The 15,252-nt window shown below is 51.4% G+C and overlaps 2 protein-coding genes across 2 annotated transcripts; both read right to left on the reverse strand.

The window, feature by feature from the left end:
* Positions 1-216: 216 nt before the first annotated feature.
* Positions 217-7,653, reverse strand: LOC119111740 (protein Star-like). The gene is made up of 3 exons (XM_037235539.1): positions 7,582-7,653; positions 2,666-2,884; positions 217-494 (listed from the first exon to the last, which is right to left on the reverse strand). The coding sequence occupies exons 1-3, from the start codon at positions 7,624-7,626 to the stop codon at positions 312-314; spliced, it is 447 nt and encodes a 148-aa protein (XP_037091434.1). The 5' UTR covers positions 7,627-7,653; the 3' UTR covers positions 217-311.
* A 71-nt stretch (positions 7,654-7,724) lies between these two features.
* LOC119111446 (uncharacterized) lies at positions 7,725-11,705 on the reverse strand. Its single transcript, XM_037235261.1, has 5 exons — positions 11,560-11,705; positions 9,289-9,376; positions 8,733-8,944; positions 8,406-8,483; positions 7,725-7,739 (listed from the first exon to the last, which is right to left on the reverse strand). The coding sequence occupies exons 1-5, from the start codon at positions 11,590-11,592 to the stop codon at positions 7,725-7,727; spliced, it is 426 nt and encodes a 141-aa protein (XP_037091156.1). The 5' UTR covers positions 11,593-11,705.
* Between the last annotated feature and the right edge of the window lie 3,547 nt (positions 11,706-15,252).

Here is a 15,252-nt window from a genome sequence, read left to right on the forward strand (position 1 = left end):
ATCCACGATTCTGCACCGTGCCGAGCGCGAGTGGCCACTCACCGTCCGCTGCTGTGACTGGCGGCCGGCTGCTGAGGCCGAACACAGGCGTGGATGGCAGTCATCGCCGTTGTAACGCCGGTTTATTCCGAGCCATAGCTCATTATGTATATTTGTTTTTATTGCTAGCGATATTATGTTAGCGACATCTTTTGAGCCATTTCGCAACACCTCGCACGTTGGCCACCGATATCCGAGTTTGAATATATGTGAATCTACCATTGCCTGAGGGGACAAGCGAACAAACTAGAAAAATGCTCTGTAACAACGGATCATGATGTAATAGCTCTGGCATACTCAGAGCCATTTTTCACGAATATTAGGTCCGTCTCCAGTCTATGTACAAGCAGATAACCATTTTCAACCATTAAATTTGTAATCGGTTGTTCGTAAATCGGGTTGAAGCTGCCGTCATCGTTCTGAACTCCCGGCTGCACGTACTCCACCATCACGATCTGCAACAAAGCAGTGTGCGCGGCAACTGTCAGTGCACGCTCTGTCTCAAGTGTTGCATGGGCTCCGGACACGCGCGGCAGTGAGACACCTTGGCCTTGTGCTGTGTGGAACGGACGAGTTGGTGGCAGACGGAAACATTACGTGAATTATCAGACCAAAACACAAGGAAATGAGGCTTTGTAATGATATCAGTAGCATTGGAATGCACATCCTCCATGATGATTCAGAGGCAAAAGACTCATTAATTCAGTGTTCTTGCGCTAATTCACGCACCACATTGCTTAACAACTCGTTGTCTCTAATATATATCTAATATCTAATATAATCTCTAATATATAATATAATCTCTAATATCTAATACCTAATATCTAGTCTCTAATATCTGAAATAACCAATGTTTGCTCTATAGCTTCGTTTAACCAACACCCCTAGCATAACGAAAGGTCGCGAAGTCATCGTAAGGGCTCTGAACTCATAAGACCAAAAACGTTTCCAAGAAAATACATTCGTCCTGTTTTCCTCTGATGGTCATACCTCATGCCATCTTACCTGGGACCTCACATTTCAATGGCGTTATTCTCTCCAAAGACTTTCTAGACGACAGAGAGTGTCGGCGAGGGTTTTAGCGAACGATGGTGTGAGTGGTCCTAGTCATGCCTTATGCAAAGATTTGAACTCCTTCAGAGTGCTAAATTAAGACCGTTTCAGGTTATCGGAGTGATGAGTGTGCAGACTTCTCTGAAGCCATTCAAAGGTTCTTTGGAATCATTCTGACACGGGGTGATGCGCTGAGAATATATGGCCTTGCTTCTTTGAAACCAAACAAACCGGACACAAACCGATCGGATGGTGGGGGTCAGGGCTCACACAACAAGCAATGCTTAGCGTGAGCGCTGATCACAGAAATCCATCCATTCCAAGGGTTCGGATCAAATTTATTTTTTTTAAATCAGGCACTCAAAGCTGATCAGATGAAGTAATTATCATGACACATCAAACAGCAGTGTGCACCAGGTTTCGGAATTGCGGGGGAGGGGGGGGGGGGGGCACAAGTTAAATCGAATTCATCCCGCCTTGCGTGACGTTAAACAGCAGCACATGCTCTCGATCTTCTTATTTTTACGCAGCTCAGCACCCACAAATAATAGGTTTTTGTACAGTTGGAGGTATTCAGAAATGGATTGCCTTCTTGTAGTTTCGCCACCTGAAATCACTGAAACCTTGTATCTTAATTGCCGACCAACGAAAGCGCATAAAATTTCTCCAAAGCGCTCTCTTAAAGCTTCATACGGGGCAGACTATTATTGTAACGCGGTCTTAATATCTTTTTTCGTTAGGTGTAAGACAGACGGCTGGGAAAAAGTTCAGCCTCCGCTTAAAAATATGCAGCAACTATAGCCGAAAAAAGTCGAGGTGCTTTCATAACCTATACACGAGACGAGTGAAAATATTATTGAAAAAATATTATTGACAGGCCATATTTGGGCAGACCTCCGGGGTAAGCCGCCAGGGGTCACGCTACTGTGACTCGCTGGAGATGTTCGCACATGCTATCTTCTGGCACCTGTTTTGGCAAATAATACCCGTGGGACGGACGTTCCAGCCGTCCCGCCACCTGTCACGCATCTGACCTCTAAGGTCAACTGCAATAGGTCAGTTCTCTCAAATTTATGTTGGAGCTCTGCAATGACTATTTTTTGCGGTCTTTTCAGCACAATGCAGATGAGTTTTGGTATCCCGAAGCTTCCAGTCTTGCGATCCTGCATCTGGCAGCAAGGGCGGACGCCAATAACTGGCCAGGCACTCAGACTCACTTAAGAACTTGTTAATTGTTATCATTCAATGCTTTTTTTTTGTTAAAAATGGCAGCCTTTTGGCGCACAATTGTTCTCAGTAGCTGGATATTACTTGCACTTGAATGTCAGTTGCACATTCTGTCAGAGCGCACAAGTCAAGCTACCCAGCCTTGCTTTAGATAATGGCTCTCAACCCACTGTCTGTCATTTAAGAACTCTGGTAACGAATGCTGGGAGCTTTGACATTGTATCTTCGAATCGCATACCTCCGCATTTCACGTAGAAGGCCAACTATGACGTAATGCACAACAAGCACAGACATGTGGCAGGTCTAGAAACAGCATCACCCAAAAGAACAGGCAACGGAACATTACCTTGATATCGACCCTGTTCCAGGGTACGGTGTGAAGTACCAGTGATTCGATCCCCTCCACGTCCAGGGTGAGCAGATCCAGCGTGGTGAGGTCGCAGGCCAACAGGATCGTGTAGAGCGGAAAGCACTGCTTCAGCCGCATTTGGCTGTCCAAGTCGGTCTGCTCGAATTCTGGCTCAACGTAGGACACCAGTGTGCCCGGATTATGCTCGAAGCCAAACTGTAAAAACGGGAGACAGCTGGAAAGACACGGCGGAGCGGAAGCTGGCTTGTGTGCATGGCGTGACAAAAACATTTCGTTGAAGAAGTTCAGGACAAAAATGGGAACAGATTATCAGGCACCACTCGCCCCGTAAAGGAAAACCAGCTCTCACTTTCTCAGAAACTGCAGCAGTTCGAAAGCCCAAATTTTCACAGTGCCTTGGCCTGCAGGCTACCCGAAATCTTCCCAAATTTGCAGACCGAAATCGATGCCACCTGGTTCAAATCAGCTTCACGTGCTACAGCGAACCAAGTCAGAAGTATTTGCGTGATTGCAGTGCTGCAGGCCGACAGCCCTGCGCGAAACAGGGGCTGTTCCCTGCATGAGCGGTGAGGAGGCTCTGTCGATGAGGAAGGCCATGGACCAGACCAGGAGCACATGCCATGTGTCGGTGATAGAAAGAAGCCTGGTTGAAGTCGTGCACATTTCCATCCGGCTTTACAATAAAAAAAATTCTCGTGATTTGTTTAACCGACCACGGGGATTCTTAAACTTTCGAAAATGAGGCACGGATCTCATTAAAGCTGTGACGTATCCCAGACCGTTTGCTGAAGCTTGCTATCGCTTACTGGTTATTCCGGACCGATGACGTTGACGGGACCGTTTATGGACCGTTCATGGGCCCTTAAGCGACCGACAGTATTGGGCAGGGCTGGAGGATCGCCGAAGGAACTGATGAACGACATGAAATTGCAATGATATCAATGACGACACTTATGTCCTTGATATCTTACACACAAAAAACAATGCGTATCTGACTCTTGTCGCATTTTTCTCAATTGCCTACATTGCATATCTGGCATAAATCACGGGGAAGATATCACTCCGATGGCGTTAGGGAGTTAGGTTAGGGAGTTGATGTAACTGATCTGTTTTGGTTCCTAAGATAGCCGATATAACAAAAGGTGTACGTCTCAGAGCTCTCAATTTTGAGCTGCGGCCTGATGTGCAGACGCCAGGTTGAAAGAAGGGATGGCTCACGAAAATGTATGTGCACAAAGGTAAATTTTTGATTTTTCCTGTAAATTTTCATTTGGCTGCCTCAGGGGGCCGTCATCACAGCTCGGGAAATTGGTCAGGCGGGCGGCTCCTTAACGTTAGGCGGTGACGTCACAAAGTCGCACTGGCTTGAGCAGCGGCGTTGCATGGCAACGTCGACTGCGTCGTTTGGAAAACAGCAGTCACACAGAAATGCTGTGGTCGGTCTTGTCTATTATCGCGTGGCGTGGCACCAAGTTTATATTGTAAAGTAGCTTCGGTACGTGCTATTATGTCGCGCGTGGGAGAAATTCGAAGCGGTGTGAGAGCATTGGGCAAGAGTGAGCGTCAAAGGCGGTTTTTTGGCAGCAAGGTGTCGTTCTGTGAGGACAGTCTCATGCAAGAATGTTAAACGGCGCTATGAAGGCACTTAAGTTTTTTACATTTCTAAAAACCTATCCAACTGTCATGAAAACATGAGTGCACCGCTGCTCGCGGACTAACTATAAATCTGGAGAATGCGGTAATCTGATCTGATCATTTTCAACATTATGACTGATCCTGGCCCTCCGGTTAAGACCAGTCCCAAACCCAATGTTGAACACCTTCGACCAAGTGCAGCTCCTTCCATGCAACTGGACATCGCCGGCACGCCGAAGTGAGTATGTGTGTGCTTAAGAAGGAAAATTACCGTCTGTTTTATGCAGAGATCTTTCAATCCGATTTACAGTTTAACGCATGCGCAATCTATGCCCATCCGTGCAGTTTGCAAACTACAATACGAGATCCAAACGAGACTTTCCAACCATAATCTTGTTTACAAAGTGGGGCCTGACTACCACAGAAGTGGTACAGCCATCTATGCTATACGGGCGAAGGGGGTGAGTGTCAGGGGCGGAGCCAGGGTTGGCGACGGGGGAGGGCAAGTTTGCGCAAGCGAGTTCCAGCCCCATTGACAACACATCTATGCACTGTGAACTGACTAATACCCCCCCCCCCCCCCAACCGTTAATAAATACAGTACCTAGCGCATGAATGAGCTACCAGTATTGGTTTGCCCTGGTGCCTTGAACATTTCTTTCAGCTGCGTGGCGTACATGTTCGCCCGCCTATATGCGAGCCTTATTACTAATGAGCCACTTTCGGACTCTTCGTGTCACTGTCCATGCTAGTGTTTGAGGTTTCAAACAAAAGCTTTTTGCCTGGTCACCAAAGTTCGGGATTACGTACAGTAATATCATGGTGCAAAATGCTGATGTGCCTAAACCATAGACCTTGAACCTCACGTGCAGAGACGAATGGAGGGGGGGGGGGAGGAGGGCTCGGAGGGCCGCGCTGTTCTCGTGCATTTTTGCGTCGGAAAACAGTAATGGTGGCACCACCCCCCTGGGGCAACCGATGCTCTGAAATGGGACCATGAAACGGGACCATCCAGACAAATCCGTGGCTATGGCCAGGAGCGGTAGATATGAGAATGGTGCACGCAGTGCAGTACTCGTCGGCCATTGACCGTCCCTCTTGCCCGCTCGGATTATGTCACGCTGGACCACAAAAAAGTAGTTGTGTATCAAAACAAGCATGAGATAACCTAAAAAAGGGCATGTCCGGGTCCAACACGTATTGCTGCCGCAATGAGAAACAACACTTGACTTGTGACTTGTAATACGGTATAATTAATGCGCCTGTTAGGTACGTGGAAATGGCTGTGTTCCGTTGTGCCACAGATCTAAGATCTAGCTGTGGTGGAGGTCGCAGAGCATGCGGACAACGCGGAAGTCGCCTACCAGCAAACAGTCGTGAGCCCTCCAATGCCCGTCCCGAACGGGTTCGGTGAGGACGGCGGGGTCAGTGAGTCGGGCGAAGACATGCTCCATGGAGGTGACGGCGAGAGGATCGAAAATGGCCCCCGCCGCGGCGACGAGATGGATGAGGTCAACATCCAGCACGGGGCGCTGACCCTCGTTGCCGGCTTCGTGGCGGTGCCAAGTGCAAACACCTCGATCCATGAATGGGACTGTCGACCCGAGAGACACCACCCAGCTGTGTGCCAGACAGGTGGATACACGCGATTAGCCAAGGTGATCTGATGGTACCGTTGCCGGCCTGGACGAGCGTTTTCGAGGCTTTCAAGATTGTGTTCCAGCTAGTGATGGGCCGAGGCATGGACTGAGACATTGGTATCGTCGACCGCCTCACAAAGCTCCTGCTGAGAAAGTTCTGCACAGGACAAACGGATTGCTCGATAGCTGGTGACGACGCGCATCCATCTGCGCCTCGGACGGCCTAATCAGGCTGGGGCTGAGCGGGCTGCTGCCAGACGCGCAGCCAAACAGGTGCGACATCAGGTGGACAGCGTTAAGTGACCATCGTTGAGCTTATGTGAACAAACGTAACTGACCTTAAGTGAGCATCGTCATGCCATCTTTGTCTTGCATGGTTGTGTGTCTGTTTGAGGCATAGACGGTTCCTACGCAGATAAACGTTTGGGTTGTTTCAGACTGATTATCATGTCGCATAACCCTAATTTAAGCTGAAAAATATATAGTTGTGTTCTCCACCTCCCCCCCCCTCTCCCTGTTTTCTCTGTTGCATCACCAAATGTGCACAATGAAGTGTATGCTGGACGCAAAAATCGCTTTAGTAAAACACAGTGAATTGTGAGTTATACGTGTGTTCGATGAACTGGCTGCATGGAGTAACATATGTTTTCTTGATTAACGCCACGCGCCACGGCCTTCGGAGGCTTCGTGTCATAGTTGATGCAATGTGCAATGTCCACAATATCATATGTTCTATCAAGCAGCACACCACTTCCGTCGTCTCAGACTGCCTCCATCACACAACAGTGCAACCCGGCGCGTCATTATATATGGTGCTGAGGTTCAGAGCGACAGTTCGGATGATGATTCTGGTGCCGGTCAGTTCCCCTTTGGCAGTGGCTGGACCCTGGGCAGGCTCGCCAGCCTGCATTTAAGCAGCTGTAGGCTGGCCAAATTCAATATATTGCTATAGACTCAATGTTTGGCATCCTCAGCAAGTGGGATTGCCATGGCACACAGGCTCTCGGTTTCTAGGCTTATGTTAGCTGTTATGCACGCAGCGTGGCAAAGAAATCCCCCTTCATATTCCCTGATAAATCTTCTTAAAGCGCCCTGTGGCGATCACCAGATGCATTTGTTGGTAGGTGCACCAGTGTAACAGACGCGAAGATAATGCAGGCGGAGAGGTGATGCCAGGCTGCGACTTTGTGACGTCACAGTAATAGTGAAGGGAAAGTGTCGGAAAAATCCCCGGATGATCATACCTTACTGCATGGCCTTGGACTGCCTACAGTTGGGTCAGGCCGATCAAAGGTCACGTTCGTTGATGACTGGCAGAATACATTTGTGTCCAATTGTACAGTTGAAATCATTTCGACGTTGCCAATAAGTACTCATATATTCAGTGTGTCATACCTTCAATGTTTTGGGAACCCGAGGTTTATGGAAAAGGCAACATGAAAATTAAACACTATAAACAAGTGGGTCAATTCCAGTGAGATTTTATTTTAAGAAGTAGATTTAGGCCCTTGAGAATGGTGGCGCCTCCAAAACAATAGCCGCTTAGATAATTTCTGGTTCCGCTTGTGCTCTATACAAAGCACCCATTGGCGTCGGCTGGACGGATGATGCACCAACCTCTTGTGGGTACGGAGCCGGAGAGACGCAAGCGTTTAGCGTCATCGCTCTCCTGTGCCTCAGCAGCAGATTCTTATAGTTCCAGTCCTCGGCCTCGACAAGGACGCCGGTCCAGTCCTGCGGGCACCAGTCGTGATGTGCCACTACGGAGGGTGTGGCTGGATGACGTCGTCACTCTCACACTTCGCGGGCCTTGGTCATCTCGATTGGACTTCTCTCGTTAGGAGGCTTTGATATGGCTATGCTTTACTACCAGTCTGATCCGTTTAAGATGTTGATCCTCGCGGTGTGACTTATGTACGTTTGTTCTGAAAACGAAATTGTGGGCGTTCGGTGGGAACGTAATACACACGGACAAGAATTTAAGAGTGTGAAAACGGGAAATAAATGTGAAAAATAGTTCATCGGGCATGTTAAAGCATTGATGATTCAGGCAGAGCAGACGAACAAATTTGCATTGTGTTCATGATCATCAAACAGTTGCCAACAATGTAGTTAATGCTTGAGTTTGTGGATTTTGGGTTCTTGGTAAGGACTAGAATCAACGCAATGATCTGTAAAACTAGGTAGCTTTTGCGTGAATACACAAGCATCAAAACACGGGCTATTTGCACTTGCATGGATGAGTGAGTAGCATTGCCCTGGATTGTGATGTTCAGAAACACTTTGAGTCAGTCGCTTCTTTCCATTTAAGATTACATCCACTCCCCCCAACCCTCCCCATGACCGCGTAGTCACCACGCCTATGCTCGCATAGATATCACGTCACAAATGCTGTTAAAATAGCCAATAGTTCTTAGAAATTGGAAAGCTTCTCGCCTTACCAAAAACCGTTCAAAGTAGAGAGTGTTGCTGTGAATTTCTCCCTCGTACGCGCCTGCTTCAAAGAACGTTCCACCTCTCTGAAAAAAACAAAGAACATGTACGCTACGCAGCACAAACTGTTGATGTCAGTGATGTAATCGGCGGCGCTTCTCAAAGCAGGCCTTGGATGGTACCGGTGGGAGACGGTCGATGGTACGGCCGGTGATGCCGACGTGAAGCGGTCGGTAGTACCGATGACAGGCGGCCGATGGCAGCGATGGGAGGTGGCCGATGGTGCCAATGGCAGGCGGCCACTGGCACCGATGTTGGACGGGCGCATGACTGACCTTACCAGCCACCAGCCGCCGCAGATAGGCCAGCTGCCCGGCCTGAGAGGTGTCGTTGAGGTCGCCCCTCTGCAGTCGGTACGGCTGCGAGGAGGGCGCGTTGAGCAGCCGCCGGACATGCTGAACCAGACGCGGCTCGTCCATCGCCATCCGCAGCGGCGCCCGCATTAGGTCACCGTAGGTCAGCGGCAGTTGGTCGGACATCGGGTCACCTGGCGACAGCGGCGCATTCATTTCACGTAAGTCACCATACCGTAAGTTACCGGAAGCAGGCCGCTTCCGCGTTGCCGCCGCCGTTTGCAGTTCGACCAGAGGGGTTTGATTATCGAAATGATCGCCAGTGACGTTGCTTCAAGACAGAGCTCCAGGATAGGTATATAAAACGGCATATATTACTTTAATTGTGAGTGCGTGCGTGCGTGCGTGCGCACGTATGTGTACGTGTGTGTCGGGATGACCACGCATGTGTGTACGAGCGTGCATGTGTGGATATGAATCCTTCACTTTAAAACCAATGGCGGGCAAGCGGAAGTACGAGCTCAGGTCGCAAACTTACGTGGCGTCAGAAACACGGAGCTGATGATGAATAAAACGGCGAGGCTGACGGCGGCGGCCGTGAGCTTTTTGCGGATACTTCTCATCGTCTGCAAACGTACAATTATCCTTAACTTTTTATTTGGGTATGTCTTCAACATTTAAGGTGAGAAAGTTCTGTTTTTAAGGGAACATTTTCTCTGTGCGCCTGATTATGAGTTGCCGCATTATGCCAGCACTGGCAGCTCGCGGTCGTGGGTGGCATGAGTGTCTAGGACATATTCTCATGCGCCATGACCTAGGTTACGGTTTCAAATTCATTGTCAGGTGCCGACCCTGCAAAACGCAGGACAATTATGTATCCGATTGCTCGGCATGCAGGCGCAATACTAGCAGAACGATGTTTCGGTCAGGCGCTGTATCTACAGCATTGTTTAAAAGTATTGCACAATACCGTCAGGCGCGGGCAGTACACTACGGGGATTTCGAGATCCCTGCAACAGCGGCCCTGACGGGTACTGAAGGCTCGTTTCCATGCCAGTTGGCGCCGGGCGCGGACGCGGGCTCTGCTTGGAACCTTCTGGTGAGCATGCGCGACGCCCCCTCCCCCAGGGGCACTCCATGGATCTCCTTGCTCAGCACGAGCTGCCAAGAAATTATGCGATTTTTACCTTTGTGCTCTAAAATGTGTGTTATATCTCTCGAATTCCTGGTGTGCCGCCAACAATAAGAAGAAAAATGATAATAATGTAACTTATTTCACGCCACCAGGTTGGTACGCATAAAAACATGTCCCGAACATCTGGCCCGCTAACGACGAGGAGGTTCAATCCACGAGACGGTACTCTTGCCTGATATGCATGTGGCTGCAGTGACGACACTAAGCCCTATTTCGCTTGCTTGCAATGCCTTAAAATACCGTTCTGACGGGACATGAGTCTTTGGTTGAGCAGCAGCTGCAGACCAGCTGCTAGCATGGAATGCGGTAGAAGGCTCTTTGCAACGGCAATGGTTCCTTGTCCAGCGTGGCACCCTTACCAGCCTCTTCATGCATGACTGGCAGGGCATGCAAAGTTATTGAAATTATATCTTTCCACGCACAGTGTTCCAGCGTGACAGACTGTTTCATATCAAACCTTTTCCTGTTATCATGTGAGAACATTTCCACATTGAAGGGGATTTTCCACACTTGAGCATATTGAACCAAGCATCAGATATGATGGAAAAGTTCAATTATAACTATTGGTATGCTTTGAAACGTGCCAAAGGTGGAAGCGGAAAAGACTGCTGTAGATAACGCCATTTTCCTATTTAGCAGGTATCATCCTCAATGCGTCATTATTCGACTGTGTCACCGTACCCTGCATAACATTGCGAGTCAATTGACGATCAGTAAATCTGAAAATCGCGCTCACGAACGCCAGTTGTGAACGACTCGACGATCATATTTCCATTGGCCTTGATCACTCCATGGCCAACGGAATGACAAAATTTCATGACATTTTTATGAGGCTACGGATGCCCGGGGGATCTTGTATTAGTTTCACATCTTCGCGGGTGTGTAGCTCAAAAACCACGGGGGTTTAGGTCTCATGAAGAGCGGCGCGGTGAACTGGACCGGACGGTGTTCAGGATGGTGACTGCGGTTCAAAATCCCATACAAATGTTGAGCACTACTTTTAACGCAACGTCAGCGCGCAACTGATATGATTTTGCGGAGTCAATTCACATATCACCTTATAACATGCAACTGCTCGTAAACAATGACCGATGAGAGCCTGCCTGGTAACAGACCGCGTTTTAGAAGCAAACGCAGATGGTTAGTTCGCCAACTCGTTTATTTGCTTGATGATGTCTTACGCTTAAACACGCAATATGGGCATGTATGTTCGCGTTCAAGTGATGTGATCACATAGAAGCGTTCGCTACGGTTCAGACGAAGTATCAGCCTATCAGCAGCTGAGCCATTTTGGTGCTTGACAAGAATTTCTTGATAGGCCGTGAAGCCTGGAGCTATCAAATTGGGCTCCAAACTCTTGTCAGTATGAAGCGCGCACTTACACAAAATGCAAGCTGGACTCATGTCTTGCAATTTCACAAGTTTTACTTTCAACCTCGTTGGTGCGAATCGTTGGAGTATTTCACAGCATCTACAACATTCTTCGATACCACAAAGGGCTCTCATTGCGAGATAGTTTGCCGCCGAGCGTTTCACGAAACAGACCGCAGGACACAGCCACCTCATATGGCAACACAGGTGAGACGAACAATCACCCATGCTACCTATACTCACAGCTTTGATAAGCCTGACTGCTGTCCTCCCCATCAGCTAGCACCGGCCTGGTGAGATGTTCTTGACGTTCCGACCGTGTCACCATCAGTTAATAACACCTGCACAGTGGATGCTGGTCGGTGGCTGGCGGCACCGGGTGCTGACACCGCGCGGCAGGGTTGAGCAGCGTCTGGCGGCGGCTGCGGCGCTGGGAGCGCCGGCTCTGCATCCCGAGCATCGGCCTGCCAACGACGCTGGCTGCCTGCCGCCTGCGGCGGGCCGACGAGCAAAACCTACCGCCTTGCGCCCGGCCCACTCCCGCCTTACTAGGCCGTGTCACACCACGTACAAGGAAAACAAACCAGTCAGGATTGTGCAGGTGACCGGGCGGGCCTCATGCGCTCAGGGCCGTTTCCGACTGCTGGCTCACGACCCCAGCTGACTTGCGGCGTCACTAAGTATATCAACAGCATGAGATGAAGCAGTGAACGTTGGTAAGAAAGCGGATGCACTCAAGCTCTACCTACGCAATCGTCCGCCTTTATGAGAGCACGGAGCGATCGTGGTCGTGCACCCCTGCATTGAGTGTCAATGACTCCGGCGGTTATATAAGCGCTCAGGGGTGCAACCGAGATTTGAACGCAGACCTACACGTGAGAACCGAAGCCGCCAGCCACTTGGTTACTGCGTACCCCCACCCCCTGCTAGCCACAGCCCCTGCTGCACACACACACACACACACACACACACACACACACACACACACACACACACACACACCACACACACACACACACACACACACACACACACACACACACACACACACACACACACACACACCACACACACACCACACACACACACACCACACACACCACACGCACACGCACACGCACACGCACACGCACACGCACACGCACACGCACACGCACACGCACACGCATACACACACGCACACACACACACACACACACACACACGCGCGCACACGCACACGCACACGCACACGCACACACGCACACCGCAGGGTCACCGGCTTCGGCCGGTGTAGGGGACTAGCGCCCCCTCGGGTCCCAGCTCCGCTAACGGGTGGACAGCGCAAGCTGTTTCTCTCAGGGCGTAGCGACCCTGCCGGTACGTGAGCTCCCACTCATTGTCCCACCCGCTCCCTCCCCATTATCCATTTTCCTGCATCCGGCCCACTTATCACTTCTGATCCTCGTTTTATCGGGGTCGCCGTGCCCCCTCGCCCTCGTCCCCGGGTTGATCGGATCCTGGTGGCTGAGGGGCCCGTCGTGCGGGTCAGTCGCGTCGCGTCCCAACACTCCACTTTGGCCAGAATATCCGGGGGCGTGGAGGGCCCGTGGGGCCCCACACGGGTCTAGCGACTTGTCGCTCGCGTTGCGGTTGGGTGCTCTTTGCGGGTCTCCGCTTGGGGCGCCTGGCCGCGCGCAGCGGCTTAAGGGGTCAAGGGGCGGCGGCGCTGAACCACGGTCAGGACGGGGAGGGGTCTCCCCGGTTACACCTGGCCGTGTGTGAGGCGTCGTTCGCCCCGTATAGCACCGGGGTAGCCCTGGCGGTGACCACCTCCCGAGGGAGTGTTGGGCCGTCCCCCAGTTGGGCTCCGAGGTGGGTGGGGAGCCCCGTTGCCGAAACTTCACTGAACTTGCATGGCATCTCATAATCAAAAAACCACCCGACCGTCGAAAGGGGGAGGACCACGTTCAGAGCGGAAAGCAGCGGGGAATCTTCGCCATCTCCCCGAGTTTTGGTTTTCCAAAGTGATAAGACAAGGCTCTCGTCTCTCTCGCCGTTTCAGCGAAAGAACGGATGTGACCGATTTGGAAATGTGGTGCGGTGCGACAAACTGCGTGATGGAGGGCTAGAGGTAGAGTTTGTTAACGGAGCAAAGGCTGATCGTGCGATGGCTGCAGCCGAATTCACGTACTGCGTTCGGGACAAGGATGGCAAACGAGACGTTTCTGTACCTATCCGAGTGACACCACACCTGACAAAAAATGTATCCAGAGGAATAATTAACTGCTTCGACCTGCGTGACGTCAGTGAAGAAGAGATTGCTGACGAGTTGTCTGTGTTCGGCGTCACTGCCGCACGGAGGATCTCCACTAGAAAAGGAAGTGAGCAACTGCCAACAAATAACATCATCTTGACTTTCAATCGCCCGGATCTTCCTTCTGAAATACGCGTTGGATACGCACGTGTCAAGGTGCGCCTTTTCATCCCAAACCCCATGCGATGCTTCAACTGCCAGCGATTTGGTCATACCAAACAGTACTGCCGCAACAAGCCTGCCTGTGGGAAATGCGCTTCCTCCGAGCACGCAACGGAATTTTGCGATTCAGAAAGAGCGTGTTGTGTGAATTGTGACAAAGACCAGGCCCCGCACACGACCTACGACCGCACGTGCCCAGCGTACGTGAAGGAGAAAAGAACTATCTCCATTAAGACCACTCGCAATATCTCTTTTCGCGAGGCCAGAACATTGTACGAGGAGAGCCACCCTCGAACATCATGCGTCCGAAAAGGCTAAGATCTCCACCGCACGTCCGACCTCCACTGATCAGATGACCGCTACTCAGTTTGTAGCGCTTTTGAAGTCATTTGGTCTCTCGGTTGTGTCGACGAACCAGGCGCTGGACTCCAGTCTGGCAGTCCTGGCTCCCCCTTCCTCGCTGGAGCGGTCGAAGGAGACCGTGCTGCCAACCTCCTCGCCCCCCCCCCCCCGCACGGGTTTCGCCGTCGGTGGCAGGGGACGGTGGTTGGGCGGTGGTTCGGCATGACCGGGGTAACCAGGCGCTGTCGGCTGCCCCCCTGTCTGCCATCCCGACGACTAACACAACCTTGGCGAGCGCGAGCTCGCGAACGGCAGAGACGCTGGAGCGTCACGAGGCAGACAGGCGCGCCAGTGAGGCAAAGCGGGCACGCCTGGCAGACCAGGAGCGTGCCAAGGCAGCCAACCGGCTGTCTGGAGCGGACCAGGCGACCGCTTCAACGGGGGAGAACCTCCCGCCGCCCCGAAGGCGTGTGGAGGCTCCCGCAGGCCCCTCCGACCCGCGGAGAGACCCGCCTATGGGTCCACCGCCACCACCGCCACCTAGGACCACGACATCGCCGGCGCCGGCCCCGTTTAGGACGGGGCGCCCGGAAAAGCGTGGTCCGCCAGGGCCGATTTCGCCAACGGATGGCGGTAGTCCCCGAATGCGTCCCAGGATCCGCCCGGTCTCTGTGGGAAACGGTTCTGAAGACAGGACCAACAGCCATCGGCCGGGCTCCAGCGCTGCTGAGCTATTTTAACACATCACATTGCTTTTAAAGCCCCCTCATTCAGTCGGTCTTACAGTGGAACTGTAGAGGTGTAAGGTCAAGCACCCGAGACTTGCAGGCAATTTTAAGCGCGCACTACCCGGTAGCCGTATGTCTCCAAGAGACCAAGTTGGCGCCTGATGCGGCCTTTAGCCTGAAAGGGTACGCTACCTTCCGCACTGACATGCCAACAGACACCGTTGCTTACGGTGGCGTTCTGCTGGCTGTACACCAAAGGGTACCTACACGGTGCCTGGTGTTAAGAACTGACCTGCAAGCTGTTGCAGCATCGGTGAATTTCAACCATCGTGCCATAACTGTCTGCTCTCTCTACTGGGGTTGTATTTCCATCTGGAGGACTAAGAGAGTTAGTCTCTCAGCTTCCTC

The sequence above is a fragment of the Pollicipes pollicipes genome, unplaced genomic scaffold (genome assembly GCF_011947565.3).
Source record: "Pollicipes pollicipes isolate AB1234 unplaced genomic scaffold, Ppol_2.1 Scaffold_7261;HRSCAF=8764_pilon_pilon_pilon, whole genome shotgun sequence".
In the NCBI taxonomy this organism is placed as follows: domain Eukaryota; kingdom Metazoa; phylum Arthropoda; class Thecostraca; order Pollicipedomorpha; family Pollicipedidae; genus Pollicipes; species Pollicipes pollicipes.

Bases quoted from the DNA above. Each gene is read 5' to 3' on its own strand.
- LOC119111740 (XM_037235539.1), bottom strand. From the start codon at position 7,626: ATGACGCTAAACGCTTGCGTCTCTCCGGCTCCGTACCCACAAGAG. The intron at 2,885-7,581 runs GTTGGTGCATCA...CCGTTTTTACAG, and splicing joins CGGCTCCGTACCCACAAGAG to TTTGGCTTCGAGCATAATCC. The intron at 495-2,665 runs GTAATGTTCCGT...GCTTTGTTGCAG, and splicing joins GGAACAGGGTCGATATCAAG to ATCGTGATGGTGGAGTACGT.
- LOC119111446 (XM_037235261.1), bottom strand. From the start codon at position 11,592: ATGGGGAGGACAGCAGTCAGGCTTATCAAAGCT. The intron at 9,377-11,559 runs GTGAGTATAGGT...GTACGTTTGCAG, and splicing joins CAGTCAGGCTTATCAAAGCT to ACGATGAGAAGTATCCGCAA. The intron at 8,484-8,732 runs GTCAGTCATGCG...TGTTTTTTTCAG, and splicing joins GGCGGCTGGTGGCTGGTAAG to AGAGGTGGAACGTTCTTTGA.